This window comes from Myotis yumanensis, unplaced genomic scaffold (assembly GCF_028538775.1).
Source record: "Myotis yumanensis isolate MYYU_CA2020_CCGP unplaced genomic scaffold, mMyoYum1.0.hap1 SCAF_9, whole genome shotgun sequence".
Taxonomy (NCBI): Eukaryota; Metazoa; Chordata; class Mammalia; order Chiroptera; family Vespertilionidae; genus Myotis; species Myotis yumanensis.
Window position 1 is genome coordinate 29,849,679 of NW_027223760.1, and position 20,599 is coordinate 29,870,277.

Genomic DNA, 20,599 nt, shown 5'->3' on the forward strand with positions numbered 1-20,599 from the left:
ATGTGTATACGAATAGTGTGTGTGTATTCTAAAAAAGAGAAATCACATGTGACAAGTACCACTTATAAGATATATCCATTTGCTAATTACATAACATGTCTAAAGTGAAAAGAAACTTTTTATAAATTAAACAAATATGCCTCAGCATTTGATAACTGTTTGCTCTTTGAAATTTTTCAAAGGAGTTAGCAAATCTTGATCAGTTTTTGATGTAAAAATCTCGTCAAGGAAAAACGGTAAGGCTGGGTTCTAGAGGCTGGAAGAGGGCAAGCATTCAGTGGGATATGTCGGAATCATACGAAACTACAACCAACTACACGTTCAAATGGAAGTTAGAGGCCTGTCTGCCCGTAGTGCCCTCCCTGGGTGACTTAACAATGAAATAACCTTCAGCCATGAGTGGCAGGACAGTGTAAAAATAGTAAACACTTAACTGTGAGTATTTACTAGGTGCTAAATATTGTCCTAAGTGCTTTACATATTTTAATTCATTTGATCCTAAGAGTAGCGGTGTAAAGCAGGTGCTACTACTACCCCCACTTTACAGACAACGAAGAGATTAAATAACTCACCCAAAGTTATGCAGCTGGTACATGGCAGACCTGGATTCACACTAAGGCACACCACATGCACAGCCTGTGCTCTGGCCTCTCTAGTATACTGCTTTTCAGGAAGGTGTCAATGGTTAAATACAGCTGTAACCAAGAGTGATTATTCTTCCACTAATGTTATCTTGAGCCCATAATTAGCCATTACAAAAGGTGAAATATTGGTCCTTTTGATGTTGCTTACCTTAGTTTATATAGATTTCTAATCTAATCTCCACAAGGTGAAAAACTCCAGGTTAAGATAACCCAGTAATTGCTAAAACATTCTGAGTGCTCACTATGCCCAGCCCCATTCTAAATATTTCCATGTATTAGACCAGCGATTTTCAACCTTTTTCCTCTCATGGCACACATAAACGAATTACTAAAATTCTGCAGCATAACAAAACATATTTTTTGCTGATCTGACAAAAAATATAGGTACAATTTTTAGTTATTCACACCGGACAGCTATTGTGTCGGCTGCTGTCATTTTTTATTTGACAATCTAAGGGAAAAGAGGTCAGTGCCCCTGACTAAATAGTCGAGTACTGCATGTTTTAAAAAGTCTCGCGGCAGACCAGTTGGAAATCGCTATATTAGATAACTATCCAGTATACTAGTAATTTCTCTCGGATACCTCCCTCACTGTTCTTTCTTGCTTGGGTATACAGCACCTCCTTGCCTTACTCCAGTCATTCATATCATGGCCAGTTGGTAAATTATGTATTTAATTATGCAGTAATTTACATAAATAATAATAATGATATCTAACATTTATTTAGTGCTTACTAATTGCCAGTCACTCTTCTAAATGCTTACTTAATACATGTTATTAACTATTAATTATTAATCTCTACCACAACAGTATGAGGTAAGTGTTATTATTCCCATTTTAAAGATTAGAAAAGCGAGGCACAAGAGTTAAGCAACTTGCCCAAGATCTCACCATTCGTAAGAGGCAGAGCCCAGATTCAAATCCAGGCAATTTAACTCTGGAGATGAACCGCTATATTCTGACAATGCTCTGCTTTTAGCACCTCAGGTCCTCCTGCAGGATACAGTGGTTAGAATATGAATTAAATATCTGTGGGGCAGAGGATTGACTTCAAAGATTTATTTAGCAATAAACATTTTTTTTATTTCTGAAGTTATGACTCTCACTCATAAATTTCCAAAGTAATTTTAATTGTGAGATAGATGAAAACATTGCTTTCTTATACTAGTCTAGCATTGCAATGACTAGGCAGACAAAGAAGTCATTTCACTTTTTTTTTTTTTTTTAAAGGAGAAGCATTATTATCCTTTTTACCTGTTGGAAAAAGGAAATAAAAGGCAATGCCAAAATGGCGATGGATAACCAAAGAGCATATATCACAAGCCTGGGCTGTTCAACCCAACAGGTTCTTTCTTCGGCCAATCCGTGTCAGAGGACCCAGTACTCTCTGTAAACAAAGGACCTGCACATCTCCCCACCACTCCCCAACCCCTGCACGTGAATCTACCCCCTCTAATTAAGATGGCTCCTACTAATGCTCTTGTCAGTGGCCCAAACTAAACACGATGAAGACACAGCTCTTCATCACTCCTCTGTGACTGTCCCTTGGGTCCCACTTCCTTGGGACATTTCAACATCAAGCATCCCCAACGCTGCAGACTGGAAACCTACGTCATTATGACTCACCTCTACCCCGTCCTCAGCATACTCTATCGTGTGCACATTCTGCCCCGGGTTTCATTTAAACATTTCAAAACCCACTGTTTTCTTTGTCACGCATACTATGCACCTTCCCATTTTCCCTGGCATTACTACAGCCATGTACACTTCCCCTGCTCTGCCATCATCAGCCAGGAGACATTCTTTTCTAGTCTCCCGAAACCTCCATCCCACTTTCCTAAGGCCTTGTTGCCCAACCAACATTGAGTCACTCACTGCCTCCAGCAGGCAGTCCCATTTCCCCCAGGCTACCTCATACCAGCAGCATTGCTCATCTATAGCGCACAGTAGTCTGTTTTCATTCCCACATGTCAAAACAGCTCCATAAATTTAGTTTATCTATACTACGCCAGCTACCCCATCACCCGTAGCCCCTGCTAGAAACCTGACTAGCTTAATCAGAAGGAAAACAGTGATTATTTATGTCCCTGATCCCACCTCTCTAGACTTGAAACAGCCACAGTTACAGTCCCTTATCCCACCCAAATAAAGTTACCTTGACTTGTGCATGGTACAAATACTGTACTAGACCACTTCTGTATTAGTATATGTTATGCTGAGTCTGTTGATTTTTCATATATTTTCTAACTTTGTTCTTGTATCATCTGGGAGGACAGGGACCATATCTAGTTCTCTCCAAACAGCCTTAGTCCAGCACTGCTAAGTTTTCTCCTTAGAAAGAAGACTGCAATTAAGGAGCAAAGCAAATGAATACCTAGCCTCCCTATTTAATTACAAAGAAACATGAGTAAGATAGAGTAACTCGTGGTGAGACGCAAGACTTGGTCATTCAAATATCAGCTTGTATTCCACAAGCAAAGCATAGACATAGCCACAGCCATTTTACATTTTACTTGGATGTTTCTGCTTATCTCTTTATAACTTCCTTTTTTTCCCCCCAAACAGAAAACCCTGCCTAGCATCTGGTTAACAGCCATAATCACAGGGAAAAAGGATTGGGCTGGATGTAGGGTGTCTTTCTGGTATTTTTGAAGGCCGAGCCGACATTCCTAGGACTGGCTCCTGTGGTTGCTGAACCACATGAAGTTCTTTAGCTCGAGTGTTTCAGAAAAGTCTACAAATTTAGCTCTGAAGACAGATGACTCCTATGTAATCTTAGACCAGTGTTTCCCAGCTTTTTTTTGTTTGTTTGTTCACAGACTTTTTTGAAATCTAAAAATAAAGTTATAATATGTTCTCAACAGAAAAACTGACACATGTTGATAGCCCAAATTTTTGTATACAATTTTAGGGGTCTACAGTCCATCTGGTGTCCATGATAGGATAGTAGGGTATGGACATCTCATATATATAATGCCCTGTATAATTGGCTTGGGGTTCAAGGAGGGAGGGAGAGGAAGAAGGGAGAGTTAGCAGAGAAAGAGCAACGAAGGAAGAAAGGAAAGAAAGAATGGCTAGAGTGGGAGAAAAACAGAGGGGAAAGGGGAAGAAGAAGGAGAAAAAGAAAGAGGAAAATCCTAATCAACTTGGAGTCTCTACTCAAACTTTATCTTATCACTTTGCTTCAGGCTTAGAAGCAATTATAAAAGAACTAGAGGCCCAGTGCATGAAATTCATGCACGAGTAGGGTCCCTAGCTGCTGCCGGCCAGGGCCTTCATTTGTTCCACGCCGCTCCCTGGTGGTCAGTGCACGTCATAGCGAGCGCTCAAACTCCCGGTGGGTCGAACTCCTAAGGGGACACTGCAAATTAGGCTTTTATATATATAGATTGCCTTTAATCTAAATAAAATTGGACAAGATGATCTGATTTACAGGCTTTCCCAGTTGTGATGAAATACATACTATCATCACTAGAAACAAGAACTCCTAGTTTTGCTAAGCTGTTTTCCCAATGCAAGAGGTGAAGAATGTGAACTTTAGTGGGAACAGCAGTTTTTAAGTGTTGCCTAAGGAACCATCCTCCTCCTCCAACAGGTAAGTGATCTGCCCGACAGAGCACTTGGATCAAGAGGGATCCTTGTGGACTGCTCCTCCCTTAAGGGGGATGTAGAATGGGGTTCAAATGAATAAAATAATTCGGTTCCCAAAAATTTGGCCATCCACAAAACTCAGAAAAACAACTGAAGCTAAGACCTAGACAAAGCTGCCCTGAACAAGTTCGCCATCCACTCACGCCTACTGCCTGACTCACACACCCAAATGGTTCCTTCCCATGGTCGTTATCCCCTACTAATAAAAGTGCTTTTGCTGGCATAGGAAGGTAGGTTTTACGCAGAGGGAAACTGGCAAATAATGAAGATGAACTGGGGGTCAGAAACTGTACAAAATATATCTGACATGCTGTACCGGTTCTCAGCAAAGTACTAGCACAACCTATTGCAACACTGGATCTATAAATAGAACAAGGGGCCAATTGGTGGAACTGCAGGATGTGTGCTTTGGCCTAATGACTAGATAGGCTTCCTGGAAAAGATGGACTGATTATTTCTCCTCACACTGAGCCGTTCGCATAGGTGGCACCCATGAGTCCCATTACCTTGCATTGATATTGATTAGAATTTAAAAAACAAAGAGATAGACCACCTGAAACTCATATAGTATTGTATATCAACTGTAACTGAAAAATAAAAAATATTTAAATTATATTCTCCAAACCCTTCACTGCATTAAAGCTTGTGATATAGCCCCAGAATAATAATAACAACAATAACAATAACAACGGTGTTATCACGGAAAAGAAAGGGACCCTGAACTTTTGGAAATCTGCTAATTTTCATTCATTTCACCAGGAATCTTTTACCATCGCCAGGGTTTTAATTCTACTCAACATTTCAAGGCCCAAATAAATTCTGCCTCATTTAGGCAATTTTTCCTGTGACCTTCAATGTGCTCTCTCCTCTCAATTTTCACAGCTTCATTTCCTCCTGGAACATTATTCACAACTGTCTGATCAAGTATGTGGGTACCTGGCATCTCCATGAGGCTCTGAGCTACACAGAGGGAAGATCTAAATGTTACTGTTGCATCCCGTAAGAGCCTAGGTCGGTACCTGACACACAGTGGGTGTTCAACAAGCATGTAGACTTGAAGGGGACAGTTAGTTTGCTAGATCGTTCAGTGGTTCTCAACCTTCCTAATGCCGCGACCCTTTAATACAGTTCCTCATGTTGTGGTGACCCCCAATTTCATTGTTACAAATTGAACATAATTAAAGCATAGTGATTAATCATGAAGACAATATATAATTATATATGTGTTTTCCGATGGTCTTAGGTGACCCCTGTGAAAGGGCTGTTCGATCCCCAAAGGGGTCGAGACCCACAGGTTGAGAACCACTGGTTTAGGTCATCTCTAATCTGCATATTCCAGAATGGCAAGGGCTGCAGAATGGCTAATTACACGAATGTTAATTATATGAATACAATATACAGTAAGTATTGTACTTGCTGTTTGCTCTGCCTGGAGGCCTTTCCTTGAGCTATACATTTACTAGTAGTTCTTTCCTGCATCTCCTGCTGATCTTTGCTCAAATGTTACCTTCAAAGAAAGACCTTCCCCAATTATCCTATTTAAAATTTCAACACACCCCTGCTATCATTTGAATGTCTGTGTCCCTCAAAATTAATATATTGAAATCATAACCACCAAGGTGATGGTAGTAGGAAGTGGGGCCTTTGGGAGCTGCTTAGGTCATAATGAGATTAGTGCCTTAAGAAAGAGACCCACAGAGCTCTGTAGCTCCTTCTGCCGAGTGAGAATAGAATTTGAAGTCTACAACCAGAAGAGGGCCCTCACCCGACCCTCCTGAAACCCTGATCTCAGACCTCCAGCCTCCAGAACAGTGAGAAATAAATTTCTATTGTTTATAGGCACCCAGTCTGTGGTATTTTGTTACAGCAGCTTGATGACTAAGACATATACACCCCCAACACAGGAACTACCTATCCCTTTTTCCAAATTATTTTTCTGTATATCACTGATCATCATCTAATATACTATATGTTTTACTTTTAATTTTTCTTCTTTTCTATTCCTCACCTCACATCATAGAATGTAAATTCTATGGAGCAGAGATCTTTATATTAGTAAATTATACGTACTCCTTTACTCAGTAATGCTTAGAAAAATCCCTGGCAGGTTAAGCAAAGATAGATACTCAATAAATAGCTTTGGAATGAAATTTAAAAATGAATCATAAAGCATTAATAAAACACCTACCTCTACCTGGCACTGATCCTATTGAAGACACTGCACCTAATCAAATACATGCAGCCCAGTGGGTCTGCACAGACAGGGGGCAAGCAGTGCATGAGAGAGCAGAGCAGGTGTCTCCTCTGAGGCCATTACCAAAGGTTAGGGCCCTGCTTCAGTCTTGCATACCTTTGTCCTTAACAAGTCCAGAACCACTAGATGGGTGAACAGCTACACCGTAAGGCACAGATAATATGTGCTAAAGGAGTTCAGACCCAGAAGAAGTCACTTCACAGATACCACTGCAAGAAGTGTGGTAGTCACCTTCTGAGATATCCCCTAGGTTTCCTATCCTTCCGACATTCACATCCTGTGGGTCTCCTGCCACAACGAATCAGGACTGCCCTATGGCACTGACAGAAAATTTCCAGGGCTAGGTCAGAAAAGGTATCTCAGCTCCAGCCTTGGTCTCTCGGATTCCTCACTCTTTGGAAGGTAGCTGTGCTCCCCACTATACTACCAGTGCATCCCTCATTCTTTGGGAAGCCAGCTGTCATGCTGTGATGACTCTCAAGAAGCCCAGGGAGAGGAACCAATTCGCCAGCATCAAACTGCCAGCTATGTGAGTGAGCCTCCTTGGAAGTAGACCTTCTCAACCTGGAGAACTCTGTAGATGGCTGTAGCCTTGGCCAACATCTAGTTTCAAACTCCTGGGTGATCCTGAATGAGAACCACCTAAGTGAGCCACTCCTGAATTCTAAAATCCACAGAAATCATGAGAGATAATAAATGAAAATTATTGTTTTCAGTCATTAATTTTGGGAGGTTTATTACACAGCAATAGATAACTAATACAAGAGGTCATGGAAATGACTTCCACAAAGGAAGTAGGGCTTGAAACAGAGCCATCAAAAAAAATTGTAGAAATAACAGGCAAAGCAGAAAAGCAAGTATGGGGAGAAACCATGAGCAACGGCAGGTACGAATGTTACACAGAAACCACACCCACACAGAACCTCAGGATGGGAACAAATCTAAAGGACATTCGTACCTTTCATCTAATGCTAAAGTTCATTCTTAAAATAATAAAATGAAGGCAAGCATTGCATGAATTTATCTAAGCTGAAACCCAGGAGAAGGTTGACTCCCTATAATTCTCCTCCCTGTAGTGACACAAATGAGGAGTATTCAGTCACAACAGAGACCAACCACATTCCTGAGCCTGAATTGAGGTCACTCCTCAAAGAGATTTAATAAGAATTGAGGGAGGAGGAAGAGAGAGCAGGAGAAAGGGGCGAGGGAGGGAGGAGGAGAAGTAAAAAAAGCAGAAGCATGAGGAGTATTCAGTCACAACAGAGACCACATTCCTGAGTCTGAATTCAGGTCACTCCTGAAAGTGATTTAGTAAGAATTGAGGGAGGAGAAAGAGAGAGAGCAGGAGAAAGGGAGGAAAAAGAGGAGAAGAAAAAGAAGCAGAGGCAGGAGGAAAAGAAGGAAAAAGAAGAACAACAATTATAGCAACTCTACAACAGAAGAAGAAAGAGGAGAGAAAGGAAGGAAAATATTGATTAACTGAAATGCTATGCGGTGGGCATTGTCCTAAGTTCTTTAAATATATCAGCTCATTTTACCCTCACCACAACTCCACATCCTCAAATTATTTTAGTTCTATTTCTTCCTCCCCCTGTTCGCAAGAGACTTCCCCTCACCCCATTCTCCTGAAAGTGGACAGCTACAGAGAAGGATTAAGTCATCATGCACCTAACCTCTTTTCAGGAAAAATCTGAGCACATAGTCTAGGTTCCAGCAGGGTCCAGCCAAGAAAGAATCTACTCACAGATTTGGGGCATTCCCTTCCCTGAGGATATAAAGTCAAATTTCCTAGACTGCTGATCAGTACACCTCCAGTCAAAGGAAGAACGTATCTGAGATGAAAAAGAAAAAACCTACAGCATTCTCTATCTCAAGAAATCATGTTTTACTGCCCCAGAGTCGGTTCTTCTAGAGGCCAGTGGTGGATCTCGGAACCCCTCCTGGAGGAAGGATTTCACCACAAAGATAACCCCCTATTTAAAGAAGTAGATACAGGTATTTGCCTTTAACCAAAGGGAAGCATGGGGGAACTTGTTCTGTAGGGAGTCACTTTCTAAAGATTCTGCCATATGTTCAGTGGAATAAGGAGGGGAGGAACCCCAGGTCAAGGTCAAGCCAGAGGAGGTGGCGTTAGTAAGCATTCCCCTGCACATCATCCTCCCGTGAAATGAGGGTATATGCTGAACTAGGATTAGAGGATACAGTTTTTAAAACTTATGCAAAGTACTAAATAGCTGGTTATACTTCTGAGAAAACAAAACATAGAAAATTAATTATAAAAGATATATATATATATATATCTTAGAGCAGTGGTTCTCAACCTGTGGGTCGCTACCCCTTTGGGTGTCGAACGACCCTTTCACAGGGGTCGCCTAAGACCATAGGAAAACACATATATAATTACATATTGTTTTGTGATTAATCACTATGCTTTAATTATGTTAAATTTGTAACAATGAAAATACATCCTGCATATCAGATATTTACATTATGATTCATAACAGTAGCAAAATTACAGTTATGAAGTAGCAATGAAAATAATTTTATGGTTGGGGTCACCACAACATTAGGAACTGTATTAAAGGGTCGCAGCATTAGGAAGGTTGAGAACCACTGCCTTAGAGAGTCTGGAAGATAAGGCATGTACCAATTAAAGGCCTATAGAGCAATGGTCTTCTTATTATCTATGAGACCAGAAAAATTAGACCTTCAACAAATACCATCCCAATGGCATTGATGATGGACATGAAAGGGTCACCATCAAGAAAGTCTAGGAATGATCACCAAGATCTCATATACATGAGGCTCAACAGAACATGCTGGAAGTGGACGAAGAGGATGCCCAAGAAGCTTCTATGGAGAAGGGTAGTCATAAAAACTCTCATAAAAAAATGACATAGAGCATTATGCTGAGTGAAATAAGTCAGTTGGAGAAAGGTAAATATCACATGATCTCACTCATATGTGGAACATAATGATCAACATAATTTGATGAATAAAAATAGATCCAGAGACAAATGGCAAGGGAAGGGGAGGGGGGACTAGAGAGCAACCAAAGGACTTGTATGCATGCATATTAGCATAACCAATGCACAGAGACACTGGGGTGGTGGGGGCTTGCCTGGGGTGGGAATGGCTGCCGGGGAAGGGCGGGGTAGTCAAGTGGGGGAAAAAATGAGACATATGTGAAACTTTAGACAATAAGAAAAAAAAAAGAGCTTGGACTCTTGAAACAATGGAATTCATGGAATTATCAACCAGATGGGCCATCCTGGTTTGTAAAAGGATGCTTTGCTGCCCGATTCACAGGATCACAGAAAACAATTACTATCATCCAGTGAGAGCACGTTCCCAGAGTACACAGGCTGGGGTACAGAAATGTGCCCTGTGTCTCTCTGCATTTCCCCACAACCCAAGCACAAAGCTGCACACAGAGTAAGATGTGGCGACCGTGGGTGCTGATGTTACTATAGCCCACACTCCACACCCTCAAGTTGCTCCGAGTCAAAGGTGCCAAGGCGCCTGCTCTGAGTTTACCATCATTGAAGCTGTCACTGTTGGTAACGTGGGTGAACGGTGACTGGGCCCGCGGCTCCTCGCTCAGAGAATAGCTGTGCTCGGCCTGGATGAGAGGGGCTGGGGATGTTGGGGATGGCTCCACCTCCATGGACACACTCTTCTCTGACAGGAAAGGGTCGTTCAGCAGCTGACCCAAGACGTTCTGGGAAAACTCATCCAGGAGTTCTGAGAAGTGCTGCAAGAAACAAAGGAGGAAGAACTCAGTTTCTCGGTACCAGGATCTGATATTTACACACGAATTTGAAAGCAAATATATCATCCAGAGCTTTAATTGAAGTCACTGAGATACAATGTCCAGTTACCTATGGCTACACAGCATACTACCCCAAAGTTCAGGGGCTTAAAATACCGCAGTTTATTATTTCTCACACTTGGTGAGTCGCCTGGGTGGGTGAGCTGATTTCTTCTGGGTTCCGTGATAGAACCATAGTGAGCTAGAAGGTTGGCTGGGGGCTGGGCTGGGCCAGGACAGTGGACACCTGGGCTTTTTGCTCAAAGAGGCCTCCTCAGGCTGGAATTGCTCACATGGTGGTAGAAATGTTCCAAGAGGGAGCAAAACGAAGCTGAATGACCTCAGAAGTCACAGATCATCTCTCCCTCCACATTCTTTTGGTCAAGGCGAGTGACACGGCCAGCCCAGATTCAGGGGGTAGGAAAATAGATTCCACCTCTCAATGAAGGAATGGCAAAGTCACACTGCAAGAGAGTGTCAGCATGACGCACAGGGGCCATCACTGTAACTCCCTACCACCATCTGCATTGGGAAGATTTTAAAATAGCTATCTTGTTATTTATAGCAAAGTGCCAAGTTCAAAGGCATTAAAGGCAGCTCCCCCCCCCGTTCTCCCCACCACCTGGGCTTTGTTCCTCTCCAGTTTTTCCTTAATCTCTTTTTATCCCCCATTTCCAACACCACCAACTCCCTAGCCCCCACCCTACCATGAAGATGATACAGGAATAATCCATACATATATTCACAGAGATCTCTACATCCCTTGTTCCACTGTCTCACCGTGAAGAAGCTGCAGCCCCATCCACTCTCCCTCACTGACAGGGGGATGCTCATGGCAGGAGGATCTGTAGAGCAGGATCCTACAACCTTGGCACCACTGGCATTTTGGACTGGATAATTCTTTATTATGGGAGTGGGGTTATGCTGTGCATTATAGGAGGTTTAGCAGCCTCCCTGGCCTCTATCCACTCAATGCGAATAGCACCCCCTATTTTTGAAATGAAAAATGTCTCCATATACTGCCAAATGTCCTGGAGCCAGGAGGAGTGTCATTCTTGGTTTAAAACCACTGCTATAGAGTATATTAAAAATAATGATGAGTTAATTCAATTTAAAAGTCCATTCTGACAATAGCTGTTAGAGCCATTTCTTCCTTTTTAACTTATCCAGAGGACAGACTAACATGTCATCCTTATTGATTAAACGTTAGGGATGTTTCTGGTATAGAAAAGAAGTTACCAAAGCAGATACAGCAATAAGAGAACTGATTGTAAATGGTGATATTTGAGTGGGCAATGAAAACTCTTAGGATTGACATGGATAAGTCCTACCATTGAACTGGAGTGTCAGTGAAAGTGTTCTGAAAAGGAATATAGCTTGGGGAACGGATGTAGGAGGTGGCTCTATGGTGAGAGCTCTAAGATTAGGGCAGAACTTCTCCTGTAATAAAGGAGAAAAGCAGACAACACAGAGGAGGCCCTTGTAGGCTGGATCCCTAAAGCAGAGTTAGATTGGTGGCTTTCACCAACACCCCAGACATGAGAAATGGCTGCATCCCATCAGGACAGAATGCAAGACCGTCACAGGACTTTGGCTCGCCCTAATCAGCATCAGTCATCTATGAGAACAAAACAGCATGGTTGGGAGAGAATTCTCTGCGTACAAATACATTTAAAACTGAAAGGTCCTGCTCTGGCTGGTGTGGCTCAGTTGGTTGAGCATTGTCCCATGCACCAAAAGGTCACTGGTTCGGTTCCCCATCAAGGAACATACTTAGGTTGTGGGTTCGATCCCTGGTCAGGTTTGTACGGAAGGCAACCGATCAATGTTTCTCTCTTGATGTTTCTCTCTCATATCAATATTTCTCTTTTTCTCTCTCTTTCCCTCTCCCTTTTCTAATAAAAAACAAACAAACTCAATAAAAATATTTTTAAAATTAAAACTGGCATCCTAAGGACCTTTCAGAATATCAAAGGGAAGAATTCCCAGATGCCAACTGTCTACATCACAATTACCAGAACAGTTTTTAGTCATTTTATAATGAAACATTTTAAACATTGGAAGAATTATAGAGAATAGTGCCACAAATAATCAGGTATTCATTCCTTTGGGGAAAAAATCTTATTTTTTTCATGTTTGCTGCTGCAACCTTTTTTCTTCACTCTTTTTTTAAAGAAATAAAATATGCAAGGACTATAAAACTCCCACTCAATTGTCCTCTTCCCTCTCAAAGTTAACTACTACCCTAAACTTGGTGTTTATCATTCCCATCCACACTTTTACTGCGTGTGTATGTTTCCATTGTGCACATATGAACTTTTTAAACTTTAGTAAGTAGTACCGTACTTCACACATCCTTCTGCAACTTTATTCCCCCCAAAAAGGTTTTTTTCTAGATTTATTCATGTTTATACATGTAGTTCTACTTCATTCATCTAAACCTCTGAATTGTATTCCATTGTATCTACCCATTTCTTCTTGAGGAGTATGTAAAGATTTTATTATTCCATATGATACTAAATAAACATTCTTGAACACGAAGGGAAATTTTTTAAAAGTACCAATGCTGTGACCCACCTTCAGAGATTTTGACTTAGTTGGCCAAAGGCACCACCACCAGTGGTTCTAATGCTCGCTTCAATTTCTGAACCACTGCAGGTCGGCCCCACCTCCACTCCCCACGCCCCTCCCCACCCCACTTCACAGTGAAGTCCCTCGAAGTTTACCAAGTCCCTAGAAGTTCAGATGTGCCCAGGTCAGAGGAAGAGTCGTGTATTTAGCAGCTACACATGCTAGACTTTAAATAGACACTGGGGATACAAAACAACAAATAAGAAGACAGAAAAAGCCCATGCCTTCCCTGAGCCCACCAACATTATGTGCTACGAATCGCCCTTAAGACATAGATGCAGACTCCCAAGTCTCGTGGGCCTGAAGGTCTGCATTTCTAAGAAGCCCCCGGGGTGCTGCTAGGCTGTGGCGAGGAGCAGAACAGCTTCAGGCTCAGATCAGAACCCAGGTTTCCTTGACTCCAGGATAACCTGTTCTGATTCCCTAAACAGCTCCCCAAAGACAAACTTGCTGGTGGCCTGATGGTAAATATTCTGCAAGTGCCTGACGGACTTCCTTTTAGGACCAAAGTTAAGGTAACAAAAGAGAAATAAATCGTAGGATGTAAAATGCAAAAGCAAGAGTTGGACTCGCAATCCCTGCATTTCCAAACCACAGTTCTGTCCCCTGAGTTGCAATGTCGACTCTGGCCAGCTGTGCTGGCCCTGCTACACCTCTGGAATCCACTCTGTCCTGAGGCAAGGCTCCCTTTGATGGCTTCGCTTTCCCATGGAAGTTGCCAGGTTGGGCTACTCTGCTGACACTGTTTTCATACCCGGGTGCAGCACTAATGAATGTTTCCATGAACATCCCTGGCTAACCAATAATAAACCTTCCCAAACTGCCAACCATCCCTGAATCCCCTACTTTGGATTTTGTAGTAATTATCATCTTACCAAACAATTTAGCCCTAAATGATGATCAATCCTGAAGAACTCAGAGTTGTTATCAAAAGCATTCTGATAAACTCTCCCCTGTTAACGAACCTCCTCAGAAGAAGGGACCAGCTGTGCCTAACCACCCAGCACACCTAGGAACTTAGCAAAATGGTGAGCACTGAGTAGTTCCCAGGAGACAGTGGTGTTGGAAAAGATATGCCAAACTTGTCCCAACCAGATGCGGTGACTGGGCCCAGCAACCAGCCTCAGCTGGGTCTCCTTGACAGCTGCGGGCTCCAGGGCTCAGCAGACAGGTCAGCATCCCACTGCTGGTGCAGGGCAAGCCAGAACTGGCCCATCCTTAATGTCAGCCAGTGAGAGAGGGGCAGATGGTCTTGGAGCCCGAACACCAGAGAAAGGAGCAAAGTGAACACATGTTAACAAAGGATTACTCATGTGAACCCAAGGGCTAAGCAATTTTAGTTGCTCTTTCAAGAACATGGCCACAATAGCATTTCACCATTCTGCCTAACCGTCAAGTTTTAAGGGTTTACAAGTTTTAGGGGTTGATTTAGTTGGCCAGAGGCATCTATATTAAGGCACCACCACCAGTGAATCTAATGCTCACTTTAATTTCTTAGCTTTCTCACTCATTAATGCTCACAACAATCCCACTGTCCAAGATCTCAGTCACCTACTATTAAGAGACAGACCTTGGCCTTAGCTGGTTTGGCTCAGTGGATAGAGTGTCGGCCTGCGGACTGAAGGGTCATGGGTTCCATTCTGGTCAAGGGCACATGCCTGGGTTGCATTCTGGTCAAGGGCACATCCCCAGTGGGGGCCGTGCAGGAGGCGGCTGATAGATGATTCTCTCTCATCATTGACATTTCTCTCTCTCTCCCCCTCCCTTCCTTTCTGAAATCAATAAAAATATATTTTTTTAAAAAAGAGACAGACCTTGAACAACAGTCCACTTATTTCAGATTGACTGAACTTTTTCACATTGTTTCTCTAAGAAAGAAATATTTGAGCGTCACAATCCAAATGCATGGAGATGTTCTAACAAGTATAAACCATGATGCTAGTCTTTGATGATCTTGATAGAATAGGGTGCTGGACTCACCTGATGAACTAAGTGCTTGAACATGTTAGACTTTCAGAAAATGAGCTAGGTAAGTGGTTCTCAACCGTGGGTCGCAACCCCTTTGGCGGTTGAATGACCCTTTCACAGGGGTCGCCTAAGACTACCTTGCATATCAGATATTTACATTCCGATTCATAACAGTAGCAACATTACAGTTATGAAGTAGCAGCAAAAATAATTTTATGGTTGGGTCACAACATGAGGAACTGTATTTAAAGGGCCAGAAGGTTGAGAACCACTGAGCTAGGTACTTTCCTATAAGGTAGACATGTCCCATTTATATATGGGGAAAATGGGGCTCAGAGTAGATAGGCACATTGCCCAGGGTTGGGGTTGCACAACTGTAAAAGGCCGAATTGAGATTCCACCCCAAGTCTAGCCGATTCCAAAGCCCATGCACTGTCTACCACAGCATGCTGCTTCATTAAAGTCAAGTTCTAAAGTTGATGCACAGTGGACACTAGAGTTAAAAAAAAAGAAAAGCCATGGCCAGTGTTGCTGCATGGTTAGAACATCTGCCCATGCACTGAAGGGTCACAGGTTCAATTCCGGTCAAGGGCACTTACCTGGGTTGCAGGTTCGATCCCCAACCCCAGTTGGGGCACATGCAGGAGGTAACCAATTGACGTGTCTCTCTCTCTCTCACTTTGATATCTATCTATCCCTCTCTTCCTCCCTCCCTCCCTCCCTCCCTCCCTCCCTCCCTCCCTCCCTCCCTCCTTCTTTCCACTCTCTCTGAAAATCAATGGAAAAAACATCCTCAGGTGAGGATTAACAAAAAAAAAAGAAAAGAAAAGAAAAGAAAAGGAAAGAAAAGAAAAAAGAAAAGAAGAAGCCAGACTTATTGACAGCCCATGCACTCACTCATCCACACACAGTCTTCCACATTCAAAGTGTAGAAACACGCCAGAAGGGTGTTAGATGGAGAGGCTCCTGGTATCACTTCCATGGAACATCGGCAAGAAGGATGGAAATATTTACTTGCCCCTAGTGCATGGGTCTGCCAAAGGGTTCAAAGTAACGGTTCAGAATCTCCAGGTCGGAAGAAACCTCCTGACAGGGTTAAACCCCTGCCTCATGACATGGATGTTCCTCCCCCGCCTCAGGGAAGACGTTTGGCAACTTCCTTTAAGAAGCTGTGTCGAGCCCTAGGCAGTTTGGCTCAGTGGATAGAGCATCTGCCTGCAGACCAAAGGGTCCCAGGTTCGATTCCGGTCAAGGGCACATACCTTGGTTGCAGGCTCCTCCCTGGCCCAGACCCTGGTCGGGTGCGCAAAGGAGGCGACAAATTGATGTGTTTCTCTAACATCAATGTTTCTCTCTCTCTTTCCCTCTCTCTCCCACTCTTTCTATAAATCAATGGAAAAATATCCTTGGGTGAGGATTATCAAAAAATAAAATGTAAAGAAAAAAAGAATCTGTGTCGAGGTCTTGTCTCCCAATTACAAAATACCCAACATATAACACCCTCCAACCTGGCCCCAAATATCCTGCAAAGTCTTGACTCCCTTAGAATAAATACAAGATACTTTCATTCCAACCCTAATGGAGTTTCTTATGACATTGTAACAATATGGTTGTGGAACCAGACAGCCCTGTGCAGACCTGCACAAGCGCCTTCAGTTCTCAAAACCTCAGATAATCCCCCCTGTATAGTGAGGATACCAACAACACCAGCTTCCTGCTGTGAGGATTAAATTAAATAACATGTAATGCACTTAGCACTTCACTGACACAGCAATCATTTTTTTAAAAATCTTTAAAAACACAAAACGCTATCACAATTAAAGCAATGAAATGTTGGCATTTTCTACCTGCACAATGTTCTTCCTAGAACATCCTTACATTTTCCTCTCTACCCATCAGGAAACTAAGACAAAACAAATCTATTTCTTTTCAGTCATCCTAGACCAGCGGTTCTCAACCTGTGGGTCATGACCCCTTTGGGGGTCAAACGACCCTTTCACAGGGGTCGCCTAAGACCATCGGAAAACACATAGATAATTACATGTTGTTTTTGTGATTGATCACTCTGCTTTAATTATGTTCAATTTGTAACAATGACATTGGGGGTCACCACAACATGAGGAACTGTAGTAAAGGGTCGTGGCATTAGGAAGGTTGAGAACCACTGTCCTAAACAGACACAGTTTAATTGATCTTTTACTTCCCTGACCCACTCCAGCCCTTCAAAGAAGAGTTACTTAATTTGATGGTTTTATTTTTCCTTGATGTTCCTTTCATAGCCAACTAAAATCTTTTGTCGTCAGGCCTTATAAACTATAACCCAGATGTCAACATTTTCCCCACCCCCTGAGCCTGGCACAGATCATAGATGGTGTGTGCTCATCAACAAACTATCTCGTTTTCATTAGCATTCTCCAACATCCCAGCCAAACAGAAAACAAATCCAAATTACAGCCTCGGCCTCCCAACAGTGATAAATAAGTGCGATCAGTTGTTTGCAGTGTACCGCCAAATCTACAAATCAGGTAAATGAGCGGGAGACATTGCTAACCTCACATCAGTTCCTTCATAACAAACCGCCATGGCTCTGAAGCATTCACACTTGTGCTTGAAGCTCATTAACTAGCTGTGAGAGGAGCTTGCAAGGAGAGAGTGGTTTATGTTCTGGGCCGCCGCCTGCTGCAAACAGTTGGCCCAAGAACACAGGCCATGGGGGTAAGGCAGGGGAAATAAAGTAGGAGGAAAATGAAGGATTCATAATTCCTGAGCTCGAACAACCGGTTCCATGAAGTTACTAAGCTCTCTTCCTCGTCCTGCTCCTGAGATCCGCTCACTCAACACATACAGTGAGCAGCTACTCCGAGCAAGGCACCGTGCTCTATGAGTTACCTGAAAGGGATGTCCTGTTCCCCTGTGGACCAACGTGCTCACAGAGCATGTTCAAAGCCATTTTGCCCTCCCAGGGCGGGCCCACAGGCATGTTTTGTGCTGGAGCGAACTGAAGAGTGGACCAGAGCAAGGACGGGAGAGCGAATCCGGTCCTGCACTTCACCCGCTGTCACTCCACCTCTTCTGGACTCAGTTTCCTTGTCTGTAAAACTCTCTCTCTCTCTCAGTGATAGTGTATACTTTATACTTGATCAGTAGTTTCTCACCTTTTTTTTTTTTAATGTGTGAACCCTTTTGAGTATCTAAAGAAAGTTTCCCACCCAAAATATACCCACAGGCACTACACACAAACACGGGCTGGCTTCCAGGTGGCTCACCCACGCCCTGAAGCCTGCCCGTGGTGGGCAGAGGAGGATTCCATGGGTCCCCAGTTAAATACTCCCCGCAGAGGGAATAGCAGTAACACACAAATAGTGATAGGTCACTGCTAACAAGCCATTCAGCTCTAACACCCTATAATTTTGTGAAATGTTGCAAGCAATAGAACATGGGAAAGCTTTCCAACTTTGGAAAAGCAGGGGAAACGCCCTCTGGCTGCTTCTTGGGGGTTTTAACTTTGTCCCCTGCTACTCTGCCCAGCAGTGAAGCAGGCTGAGGGCAGGAGGTGAGGGGTTCAGAAAGCAGAGCCAGGGGACCCCCTGCAAGAGTGGGGACCCTAGGCCTGCCAGGTTCCGCTGTCTGCGCCCCACAAAGACCTCATTCTCTAGGCCCGCTGCCTGGAAACGGCTGCCTTGGCTGCTGGCCTCTGGCTGATGCTTTGCTCTCAGGCAGAAGGAAAGAAGGGTTTTTAGTGAAAAATCGCAGCGAGGAGCCTTGCCCAGAACACAGAACACTCCAGAGACTGGAGTCATGGAGGGAGGGGATGTGGTGGGGACAAGCTGACCACCCCTAAAGCCACAAAGAAATGCAGAGAAATAATTCAGAGGGCAGGCCTCAAGTTCACTTTAGAAACCAAGGTTTCCCTCCAGCAAAAAACAGCTTGTCTGTATTGGGCAGGAGGGAGGAGGGAAGAAGGAGGAGGGAGGAAAGAGGAGGAAGGAAGGAGGAAAGAGGGAGGAGGAAGAAAGGAGGAGGGAGGAGGGAGGAGGGAGGAGGGAAGAGGAGGAGGGAAGAGGGAGGAGGGAGGAGGGAGGAGGGAGGAAGAAGGAAGAGGAGGAAAGAGGGAGGAAAAAGGAATGAGGTCTCCCTTCGAGGAGAGGGCAGCTTAGACTGGAGGGGTTCTTCCACTTTATATGTGCCCTGTGTGCATGTGCCCTACACACTTACACACAGAAAATGGCCAGATGCCCACCAGGAGGGAAATGGTGGCTTTATCAAAACCACAAGAAAAAAATGGCTCAGAGTCAAACCCAATTACAGTAAAATTTCAAGGAGACCTAATTTGTTTCTAGTACCAAAACATAGGTGCATTACATATTTCTCTAAATAGGGCATTTGGGGCAGAAGCTGGGAACTCCGTTGCACAAGAGGTTTGGAGGGTTTTCTGTTTTGTTTTTTAACTGATACTTGGTTTACTGAAATTTCACAAGCAGTAGCAGAAATTATTTTTTAAAGAGCCCTATTTCAAAACATACATACTTTGGGGTATCCAGATGCACCTTTCTTTGTAAAAGAAGTATGTGAAATAGGCTGATCAAATTATAATGGCATTGGGGGATGCTTATTTAAAGGAACCCCTATTATAAATCCACTGGTAGGGTAAAAAGAGTCACCCCTAATTTATTTACGTAAATAGGAATTTTTACATAGGATATTTTGTTCACAGGAAATGCATTAATACTAATTCCCTTTAAATTACATAATTTTTCATCATTAAAACAGGTAACAATACACTTTCTCCAAATGCAATCTAATTCTGAATGGTCTATAGCAGTTCTTCTTAGCTTAACACTTGATATTGTAAAAAATTCCTTGTTTTGTGTCAGGGAAACAAATCAGCCATGAGATTAAGGGAGAAGAAGCACCCAGGAGACAATCAGGGCATTCCCTCATATCCTTCAAGGAAGGCATGAGCTAAGGTCGTCTTTGTTTGTACCCTAAAATAACTGAAACGGGGTATTTTGCCATTCTGAAAAAAAACTTCTGATTATACTTCTGATTACAATAACAGGCTCTCAACCACAGACTGGTGAAACGTGAAGAAACGTTGGCCATCATCTGGGCCTACCCGGTCATTCTAATTTGAGAAAACCAAGGTCCAGGGCAGTCCATGAAATCAAAGAGCTGAGAGTTAACCTCTTTACACTGTAGATTCTGTAACGAGAAAGATGGTGACCAAACATAAAGATCACCACACGGAGGATTTCCTCCAGGGAACTCTATGAACAGGACATGTGTTCGGCAATGTACAACAGTCCCATCTCCGAGTCAAGACCCGATGCGCAAGATGTCAGGTATAAAAAATAAATAAATAAAATTATAGGAGCCATAAAGTTTTCAGGAACAAAAAAAATGGCATCCTCCCTCAAAACCCTTCCTTTATTAAAGAGCCAGCTGTGTCATCATTATTACTGAGATAACCTCATCTTCCAGGGAAAAGGGAGAGTGCTTCACAGGGACGGGCCAGGCTCTGTCTGCTTGTTGTTTAAATTAACAGGGAGTGACTCACTGCCAGGAGGCACCCTTTCACCCCTAGATAAGAGCAACAGGGATCCCACAGGTTGCAAAACCCGATGCCGTACTCCCCGCAG

The 20,599-nt window shown here is 43.2% G+C and overlaps 1 protein-coding gene across 2 annotated transcripts in view; it reads right to left on the reverse strand.

Moving 5' to 3' along the window:
* CREB3L2 (cAMP responsive element binding protein 3 like 2) overlaps positions 1 to 20,599 on the reverse strand; it is a 110,758-nt gene that overhangs the window by 34,362 nt on the left and 55,797 nt on the right. For both annotated transcript variants that reach the window (XM_070423980.1, XM_070423981.1), the window contains exon 2: positions 10,088 to 10,304. In XM_070423980.1, coding sequence (XP_070280081.1) covers positions 10,088 to 10,304 — 217 coding nt within the window. The remainder of the gene's footprint in view (positions 1 to 10,087; positions 10,305 to 20,599) is intronic.